The sequence below is a fragment of the Mastomys coucha genome, unplaced genomic scaffold (genome assembly GCF_008632895.1).
Source record: "Mastomys coucha isolate ucsf_1 unplaced genomic scaffold, UCSF_Mcou_1 pScaffold22, whole genome shotgun sequence".
Lineage (NCBI taxonomy): Eukaryota > Metazoa > Chordata > Mammalia > Rodentia > Muridae > Mastomys > Mastomys coucha.
The window spans coordinates 197337572-197347941 of record NW_022196905.1 but is presented as its reverse complement, the minus strand read 5'-3'; the positions used below and the strand labels follow the sequence as shown (position 1 = coordinate 197347941).

The 10370-nt window shown below is 43.7% G+C and overlaps 1 protein-coding gene and 1 long non-coding RNA gene across 3 annotated transcripts in view; one reads left to right on the top strand and one right to left on the bottom strand.

Annotated features, from left to right (window-relative positions):
- Galnt7 (polypeptide N-acetylgalactosaminyltransferase 7) overlaps positions 1–10370 on the top strand; it is a 127518-nt gene that overhangs the window by 111897 nt on the left and 5251 nt on the right. For both annotated transcript variants that reach the window (XM_031339866.1, XM_031339867.1), the window contains exons 8-11: positions 958–1080; positions 2449–2667; positions 6966–7064; positions 7955–8083. In XM_031339866.1, the coding sequence (XP_031195726.1) occupies positions 958–1080; positions 2449–2667; positions 6966–7064; positions 7955–8083 (570 nt within the window). The remainder of the gene's footprint in view (positions 1–957; positions 1081–2448; positions 2668–6965; positions 7065–7954; positions 8084–10370) is intronic.
- The window catches only part of LOC116069323, a 9339-nt gene continuing 3289 nt past the window's right edge, over positions 4321–10370 (bottom strand). The window contains exons 2-3 of the long non-coding RNA XR_004109979.1: positions 6152–6345; positions 4321–4782 (exon numbers count right to left, since the gene is read on the bottom strand). This is a non-coding gene — a long non-coding RNA (uncharacterized LOC116069323). The remainder of the gene's footprint in view (positions 4783–6151; positions 6346–10370) is intronic.

Sequence of the window (10370 nt, the reverse complement as noted above, 5' to 3'; positions counted from 1 at the left end):
CTAAATTATTAGGAATGCCTCAGTAAAAATCCTGTGTTTTAGTATTGTGAGGGTTAGGCTAGGGACAACTAATCCTTTCTGCCAAAGAACTTATAATTGTCAAAAAAAAAAAAAAACCTCCTATAGATCAGAAATATTTGAAAATTATAATGTAGTGAATTTACTTTTTAAAAAAAGGCAGAGGCATTCAGCTGGTGGGTTGAAGAAAACACCACCACAATCAAGGTAGACTTGAAAGTGGAAATAAGATGCTTGGTTTCCATAAGCAGAGATAAAGGGAGGACAGGGGCAGGCCTCCTAAGTGCATAGAACAAGGGAAAGGACCAGGGTCTAAGTGTGAAGAGCAAGCACAGACGCGGTTAGGTGGGGTCAAGGAGTGTGATCAAGGAAGCCACTAAAGACAAAGTGAGCCGGTGCAGTCAGAGCCATGCTAAGGAGACGTCAGGGTCCCGCTAAGAGATTCCCCGCCCCCTTAGTTTGATAAGCAGAAGGCAGCCAACAAAGACACTAAGCAAGGGGATAGATAACAGGACCCACAGCTCTGTAATCGCTTGCTATAAATAAGGATAGAGTTAAGTAGAGAGGAGTTCAAGGTTATAAAGGCGGTTAGGAGGCGATTACAGTAATCACCCAGGTAGGAAATAGATTAGTATCAGACACGACAGGTAATGTTAGGACTAGGGGTTTATGTTATTTTGAGGTTATATGGAGAAAGGGCTCCCGGCTCTAGAGAACACAGGAGGGAACTCACTAATAGTATCTTACTGTATACCTCACCACTGCCTTCCTCGTTCTTACTTGTATTTCTAACGAAATGGATTATTTTAGAATTTTGGTTAGCTTAGAATTCAATGTGGACATTATTTCTGATTTAAAATTACCATTTACAGAACAAACTTTGCATTATTTGTTTTTGCGTTTCCGATCACGTTCACAGTATCCGTTCTTCCTTGACAGATCTGGCAGTGCGGTGGCAAATTGTTATTTGTGCCGTGTTCTCGAGTTGGGCACATCTACCGTCTTGAGGGCTGGCAAGGAAATCCTCCACCCCTTTACGTTGGCTCTTCTCCAACTCTTAAGGTGAGGTATTGTTGATTTTAAAAGAAAAGAAGGGAAGAGAAGTAAAATTTATGTACGACTGGGGCAAATCTCCTATACAATTACACTGGCTCTTCACCGTAAGCCAAGGCTAGACCTACTGGTGCAACATCTTATTGTTCTTTAATATTATTCATTTTAGCCCTGTTCCTTTTCATTTATGTTTTGACAAGGAGCGAAAGTACTTATACTGTGTACCAATATTTGCTGCACATACATTGTGAAATGGTTAATATCCCTTTAACTTGTAGAGTACATAGTGTGCTCCCCAGTGCCTTGTAAGTAATGTACAGGAGATCACAACTTGTTTCTCCTGTGATAGAAGGTTTTTGTCTTTTGCCCAAACATCTCCCCTACAACCTTCCCACTCCCATCCTCTGGTACCCAGCGCTCCACTGTGTTTCTGTACATTGATTTCTTTTACATCCTTCCTCTGAGTGAACTCACTTTTCTCTTTCTGGGCCTAGTTTATTTTCTTACCATAACATCTTGTGTGTTGTTGCAGATGACAGACTTTCTTTTTTTTAAAAAGACTGGGCATTCTGCTGTGCATAGTCTTCATCCGTTGGCAGACATTTAGGTTGATCCCAAATATTGGCCGTTATAAGGAATGCTTGAACATCCTGCACAGAAGTTCAGGCATCTCGTTGGTGGATTACATCCTCATCTTTAAGGAGTGTACACTATACTGGGGTTGCTGGACCACAGGGTTTTTCTTTCTTAGTTTTGGAAGTACACACTAATCCTGTCCAAACCTGTAAGTTAAATGTTTGTCGGTGGTGACAGTGTCCATTTGTTTCATTGCTCCGTAGCCGCCTTTCCTCTGTGTCAGCCACCTTTAGAAGGCATACAGTTAATTTGTAGTTATATTAAAAATGATTCTGTTATAGTCGGGAAAAGATTGACAGAGTAGCCTGAGGAACAATTCTTTGTAATGATGGTTTCAAGGATTTTTCTCCTATACGTGTCAGTAATGCGGTTCTGATATAAGGGAAGGAGACAAGAATAAAACCCACTGTCCAGCCAGGCTCTCAACACCCTGTCTGGGCTTCACGTTCTTCATATGTTATCAGAATAGAATGCATATCTTAGAGTTTATGAACTCCAGCTCAGGAGTGTCTGCTCTTATGTATATTCTTTTCTAATTGAATCTACATACGTGATATTTTTATACTTGAAAAATAACATTAGTGTTATCTAGCTCTCTTATTTTCGTTGATTAGTTAAATGTCACATCCTGACTAATGAGTTCACTGTATTTTGTTTGTATAAAATACAAACCAAGGTGGGCGGTTTATGCCTTTACAGTTATTTCTGCATCTCATAATGCTGCAATTTTTGTTTCCACAGAACTATGTTAGAGTCGTGGAAGTCTGGTGGGATGAATATAAAGACTACTTCTATGCTAGCCGTCCTGAATCAAAGGCGCTGCCCTATGGGGATATATCTGAGCTGAAGAAATTTCGAGAGGATCACAACTGTAAAAGTTTCAAGTGGTTTATGGAAGAAATTGCTTATGACATCACTGTCCACTACCCTTTGCCACCCAAAAACGTTGAGTGGGGGGAAGTAAGTAGCAGCCAGTATTTAGATATCCAAATGTGTGTATTCGGAATCACTGTTTGAAAGAAGGCAGAGAAAAATGGGAAGGCATTCATGAAAGCAGAGAAGGCTCGGCAGAAATGTTTGGCTGAAACCGTCTGGTAGCATGCCCTCTCCTTATACCAAATCATCAGAGCTTCCCTGACCACAAGGCCACACCCCCTCCCAGCCTTTTCACGTGTGACTGTCAGGGAATTGTCCCCAATTCCCCCCCTCCAGCGCCCACCGTGTCCATCTGTCATACTGCCCCCTTTTCTTTCGTTTCACTTACTGCTCTCGTCTTGGCGATCATAAATACTAAAGATCACTTCTTTGCTCCTCTGCATCAGGTCTGCCAAGTTTCTGTGGATTCTCACAGCGCCCGCCCACCTTCCAATACACAGGGCATTGACACAGCCCTTGTCAAATGAATTGGGCAGTGGTAATAAAATGAGGCAGAGGCATTGATCTGTTACAGTCATTTCCCGTTTCTTCTGACTTGCCTCGGTGGCATCAATTCTGATTGTGTTCTCGCTTGTGCCTTACGCCTTTGTATGCAGCTACCTCACAGATAATTGAGCAGGCTATCGCTTTCAAGATCATGTGCCTTTGTTAACTTGTGCGTTCAGCAAATATTGATCAAGGTCCTGATGTGTACCAGTTATTCATCTGGGCAAAAATACAGCCCCCTTTCTTCAAAGAACATTTATGCTGTTTGGAGTGGAGAAAGGGAGGGGGGGAGGGAGGGAGGGAGAGAGAGAGAGAGAGGGAGAGAGAGAGAGAGAGAGAGAGGGAAAGAGAGAGGGAGAGAGAGAGGGAGGGAGGGAAGGAGGGAGCGAGCAAGCCCAGAGTAATCTAGGAAAGCAAAGAACAAGACAAAATGGTAACAGCTACAAAGGAAATGACGTGAGACACCTCCTGAGGAGGTGGGGACAGTAGGGATGGCTTTTCTGAGGATACCTGGATGATAAAGACCTAAGCTAATCAGAGAGCCAAGAAAGAGTATTACAAACAGAAAGTGGTGACTTCAAAGATAGGAAATTGTATTCGCTACTTTTCTGTTGCCGTGGTAAAATAACAGGACTGAGGAAATTCCTGAAAGAAAGAGTTTATTTGGGCTTACAGTCCTAAGCCCATCAAAAGGGGCAAAATGCAGGAATGGCAGCGAGCATGGTGGCTGGAGTAGCAAGCTGGGAGTTAACGCCCTAAACTGCTAGCACACCACAGAGAAGCACCTGGAAACGCAGAATCTTTAGACTCTCAGAACTCACTGCCAATTGTAGCTACATGAGCTGGGTTCCCTGAATGGAGAGATGGGGCTACATGGGAGGACGGCAAGAGAAGAAATAATATGAGACCAAGACAAGTTTCTGATCAAGGCCCAGTGTTTCCTTAGGAGTCTGAGTATATAAAGGGAGAGGACCCATCCCCCTAGATGCCCGGATCTTGTCGCCTCGTCAGCGTCAGGGGAAGGGCACACCTATGACATACTTTCTCCAATAAGGCCACACCCCTTAAGCCTCTCCAAACAGTGCCCCCCACTGGGGACAGAGTGAAAATACACCCACTAGGAACAGAGTGCCTACAGGGAGAACATTCTTATTCAGCCCATGAAAGATTTAAAACAGAAAGGCAGTGAGATTTCCTTTATGTTTGGTTTTAATCTCCCACTGGGAGTGTTTAGGGTAGAAATAAGGACGGGTAAGGTGATTCTAGTGAAAATGAAGGTGGCTTAGGAAGGGAGAGCACAAGACATAGCTAAGGCAAACACCAAGTCCCAGATGTTGTCATGGGAATGTACACGCGGTGTAGGGAAGATCAGTGTGTGAAAGATGAGGCCTGAGATGCTTTCATTTTCTATTTGAGCAGCTGATTGGGGTAGCTGAGGTGGACGCACAGTGGGCGGGGAACATGGAGGTGTTGAGGAATAGCATTCTTGGGTCTGCTGGTGGTTTGCACATGCAGGCTGCCTTCTGGACTGCTATGTGCAGCTGTCAGCTCCTGTTGGTTGAAGATCTTGTGCTGAACCTCAGAAAAGAGGCTTCTCCAGAGATCAATGTCTGGAGACCGTTAGCATCTAGTGCAGTGACACTACGGTCATCTCTTGAGAAATAGAGACAGAGAAGAGAGGACCAAGTCCATTTGTAAGAGTCTGCAGCATTGAGAGTTTGAGAATAAAAAGAGAAGCACAGAGGACTCTACAACTGCTCTTTGACTTCCTGTTTTAATGCCTGTTTCTTTCCTCGGCAGTCTTATTCCATCTATCCTGTTAAAGAAAACTAGCTAGTTAAGCTGCTGAGAAAAATTAATCTGGGGCAGTCCAGACTAGACTTAGTTCTGTCTGTCTGTCTGTCTCCCTCCCTCCCTCCCTCCCTCCCCCTCTCTCTCTGCCTAGGCAAATGCATTCAGCCACATTCTTGCCATCTTTACTTGATTATCACTTCAGTCTCAGTCCACCTCAGGTTGAACGCCCTTTCTCCCTCTCCAGCCCGTCTGGGATCATTCCTCACACCAACAACCTGAGGATCTCCACTGAGTCCCTTTTTCTCACTCATGCGTCAGTTTCAGGATCTAGCCCTTCCTTACCTTGGCTAAGTCCCCATCACCTCTCTTCCAAACTAACTTGCTCTTACTGTCGGCCTGTTCTAAACACCACCAGCAATCAGAGGGGCTTTGGAAATGCAAGACATGTCATGTCACCTTTCTCTAAGAAAGAGAGGTCACCACCCCAGTTGCTTGGGTGAAGGCAGAGCCCTCAAGACCCTCCTTCCTCTCTCACCTCATCTGCTCCTGCTTGCCCTACTTCAATACTCCTCTTCCTCCTCCTCCTCTTCCTCCTCCTCCTCCTCTTCCTCTTCCTCCTCCTCCTCCTCTTCCTCTTCCTCCTCCTCCTCCTCTTCCTCTTCCTCTTCCTCTTCCTCTTCCTCTTCCTCCTCACACTTCCTGCCTCTGCTGTTTCTCTATGCCTTCCTTTGGGCGTCTGCAGACACAGCTAACTTCCATGTCTTTCATGGTTTTCCTCCTGTGTCCTTGATGAGATCTACCCTAGAACACCCTCCTCAACTCCCTAGCCCCTTTCTTAATGGTCTTGCTTTTCTCTCCTGTGGCCTGTGTTTCTTGCATGATACCTTATTACCTCTTTTCTGTCTTTCTGTTGCTGTGAACTATGAGTTCACTATATAACTATATAGATATTTAGGCATATAGATATAGATATAGCATGCCTGCCACATGATAAGTACCCACTTAGTATTCTATGGATGAAAGTGCACACATTCAGGAATGGATGGGTGGGTGGATGAATGAGTGAATGAGGGCTTTCCCTCCCTTTACCATCTCTGTCCTAATTATATCTTCAGAGGAATTTGTCCACATTCTGGCATCTACCCCTTCTTCCTTCCCATTATCCTTTCCATTTGTCTGCTGAACATCCCGGAATAAGCCCCTATTTCGAAGATGTGCCCTGAGGAACCTGAGCTTCCCCGGGCAGTGTTAGGCTGCTTCAGCTGCGCATTCGTTTCCTCTTCTGACCAATACACCTGTTTGTCCCCACATTGTGATGGTCCAGAGGACTGTGACTTGCTCATCTCCACGGACTCAAAAGCTTATACCTTCCTGCCCCTCAGTGTCCACGAATCGAACGCTATATCCAAATGATACGGTGACCTGTAATTGAGATGAAGATAGAATTCCTCTAAATGTGGTTATTTTAGCATAAAATTCTATCCAAACACGAGTGAATGGCTATTTGCTTTTGCCTCCATTTAACCACTTCGTGGTAGTTAGAGGAGAGCCACACTGTGTGCTGTTATTCGTGTACTGAGACACCTTGAGGCCCCTTCCTGCAAAGTGTCACCCAGCCAGTGAGAGGACTCAGAAAGTGAGGTTTGTTCTGTGCCCAGAATGGTGTGCAGAGCTGGTGTCTGCCCCCTAAGTACCCCCACCTCCGTGTACTTACAGAGCTCTCCTCTGTTTGTCTCTCAGTCACAAGGATGCTCCAGTCCTGAGGCATTTCTTAGGGTAACTTGCATTTTGCTTCTTCTGTGCTGTTTCCTAGTATAGAATGGGCTAGTGCCCTTGGGTGGGATGAGTTCATTTCAAAGTTGGCTTCAGATCATGGCTTCAAAGATTCCGATGACTCTGAAACAGGCAGTCACAGCCTGGCACCACAACAGCCCTGGGCGCTCTCTGTGATGTGTACATTGAACGTGAAAGTCGTGCACTCGGGTGCTGGTTCGTTACAAACCATACTGTTTCCTGTGTGTTGGTTCTCTTTCAACCTTTAGATCCGAGGCCTCGAGACTGCATACTGCATTGATAGCATGGGGAAAACGAACGGAGGCTTTGTGGAGCTAGGACCCTGCCACAGGATGGGAGGGAACCAGGTGAGTCACCTGCCTTCAGGGTTGGTCAACACTGAGCCGCCAGACTCATTGATCACAGACAGAGTTTAATAGGGGTTTGGGGTTTAGTTTGCTTGTTTGTTTTGTTTTTAAGATCTATTTATCTATGTATCTATTATGTATACAGTGGTCTGCCTGCATGCCAGAAGAGGGCGCCAAGACTTTGTTACAGATGGCTGTGAGCCACCATGTGGTTGCTGGGAATTTCAATTGGAACTGGAAGAGCAGTCAGTGCTCTTAACCTCTGAGCCATCATCTCCCTAGCCCTTGTTTGGTTTTTGATTTATTAATTTTGACTTGATAAAAAATATTCAGCAAAGCTGACTGCTAAAACATTTCACTTAAATAGGGAAATATAAAAATAACTGCCCACAAGTGATAAGAGTATATTCTTATTGGAACCTATATTAATGATGACTGAGTAAGCCTAACCTCTAAAGTTTTGCAAATGTGGCTTAGCAAGTGACATTGGTTTACTTCTGGTACTAGGTGTTTTACACAGATATTATTTTCACATATTCTCTTGCTTCCTTACATAGGAATTTTCACATGTCTCATTTTGGTTGTGAAAAACTATCAGGCTTATATCCAGTTTTTAATTTTCTTGTTGTTGGTACATGATAAATATGTGTTAATTACCCATTCTGTGTAGTAGAGGCTTAAAGAATTAATGTAATTAATGTGTCAAGAGAGGTCTTCACTAATTTCAGAAAAGGGTTGCTCTCGTCTGCAGACTAATGGTTTCTAACATGCACAAAAATTATAGAATAAGTTAGTTGTTCAGTTTAATTGCAGGAATTAAGTTTTGTTCTTTTTATAAAACATGTTGGCAAGAAAGACGTCTCTATTTTATTTGTTTGTTTGTTCAATAGCTTTTCCGAATCAATGAAGCAAATCAGCTCATGCAGTATGACCAGTGTTTGACAAAGGGGCCCGATGGATCCAAAGTCATGATTACACACTGTAACCTGAATGAATTTAAGGAATGGCAGTACTTCAAGGTATGCCGTGGTCCGGCTCCCGGGTTAATGTATGCGGTCACGTTGTCAGTAACAAATAGCCAGTAGAGTTTGGATGGGTAAATTTGAAGACCAAATGCTCACGTTAGTGACTTGGACTTTCTGCATTAGTTATTTACGCAGGCTTGCTTGGGTGAATCAATGAGTTGTAATGAGGTAGGTCTCACTTGTGTTCTCTGGAGCAGCGGCATCACGCAGGAGACCACCATGATAGGCGTGAAGAGTCAGTGCTAACCTCAGAAACTCAAGAATGCCAGTGTGCCAGGAGGCTGCTGCTAGTTTTCAGATCTAAATCCAATGTTAGAAATGTAAACTAGTCAGGGCCTCAAGGAACAGCAACATACTTAGACCATAAAAGAAGAAAGTGCTTGACTCGTGCTGACCAGCAGGTGGCGGGAGAGACAGGCAAATTAGAATTGGCCGCTTGGCCTTCCTGTTTCCTCATCCTTCTCTGCTAACTGAAACAGGGGTTGGTTGTTTTAAAGGTCAGGTTTATTCACATGACCCTGCAGCCCTCAGAGCTGCTTTTCTGTTGGAGCTGTGCATATTTAAAGCTTTCTGGCAAGATTCAACCATATTAATGGATTGATGTATAATTTTTTTCCTTTGATTGAATTTTCTCACATAGATTTTTTTGTTTTCCCCTCACATAATATATCCTGATTTCAGTTTCCCCTCCCTCTGCTCCTCCCAGTTCCTCCCACCTCCCCTCCCATCTAAGTCTGCTCCCTGTCTGTCTCTCTTTAGAAAACAGACTGGTTTCTAAGGGATCATAATAGAGTAAAATAAACCAAGAACTAACACATCAGACCTGGACAAAAGAAGCAAACAGAAGGAGGAGGCCAGGGAGGCCCAAGAGTCAGAGAGCCACTCGTTTGCACACCAGGGATGTAGAATCTTCAAAGTATCCACTGGGATAGAACAAGTTGCTTTGTTAAGAACGAAAACATTAGCAAAGCCTTACAATCTGAAAGGCCCCAAAGAAGTCCTCTGTTCTAATCACCTAATATTTGCTATCCCACTCCCATTCTGAAGGCATTGTTCCTTCCTTAGTAATATTCCCAGGCACCACCTTTCGTGGATTATGAACGTGTCAGTTGCTGAGTTTTATTTGTATGTGGTTATTGTTTGTGTCCTGTGTGTGACATGTGTGAGAAGGACACTCTGGCCCTGTGACATGCACACATAGGTCAGAGGTCAGAGGACAACTTTGAGCAACTGGTTCTCTCTTTCCACCTTTATGTGGGTCTCAGGGCTTGAACTTGGATCATGAGGCTTTGAAACAAGTATCTTTACCTGCCGATTTAGCTCTCAAGGTCTGAAAATTTTTTTAATAACAAGTTGGAAAAGATATTACCAAATCCTGGCAGGTTAATAGTGTTGATTTTCACAAATGGGAATGAAGAGGAACCAATGGTAGAGACCTGTGAGAAGAGCAAGTTTTAAAGTAGAAAAGAGTCTAGCAGAGCAAAACCATCCATCAAAAAAGTCATGAGTGGTTTTGTGGAGGCTAAGGCAGAATTGTGAGTTCAAGGCCAGCCTGGACTACATACTTAGACCCTGGCTCTCTGACTCTTGGGCCTCCTTGGCCTCCTCCTTCTGTTTGTTTGTTTTGTCCAGGTCTGATGTGTTAGTTCTTGTTTTATTTTACTCTATTATGATCCCTTAGAAGCCAGTCTGTTTTTCTAAGGAGAGACAGACAGGGAGTGGATTTAGATGGGAGGGGAGGTGGGAGGAACTGGGAGGAGCAGAGGGAGGGGAAACCATAATTAAGATTCTACATAGGGAGACCACATGAATGGATATTGGCTGAGGATAGAACCCAGAGGTACCACACAGTAATTTAATCCTCAGTACCAACCCCCAAATTAAAAAAAAAAAAAAGTTAAAAACTAGAATCTACGTGTCTTAGGTTTTTTTTGTTTTTTTGTTTTTTAAAGACACTGTATTTGTTCATTGCTCCACTGAGGCCCAGTGACAGAATATGAGAGTGTGGAAGCGATCTAAAACATGCTGTTTTATAATGTATAGAAGAAAAAAAAGATAACAGTTAAAAAATAAGCAAAATGTTGTAAGGAAGGAAATCAGAGAAGAACATAGGTGATTGTTTCTGATCAGTTTTCATAGAGAAAAACTAGAGGAGCAGAAATCCAGCATTAAGAGTCTCAAGAAGCTGGGCAGTGGTGGTGCATGCCTTTAAGCCCAGCACTTGGGAGGCAGAGGCAGGCGGATTTCTAAGTTTGAGACCAGCCTGGTCTACAGAGTGAGT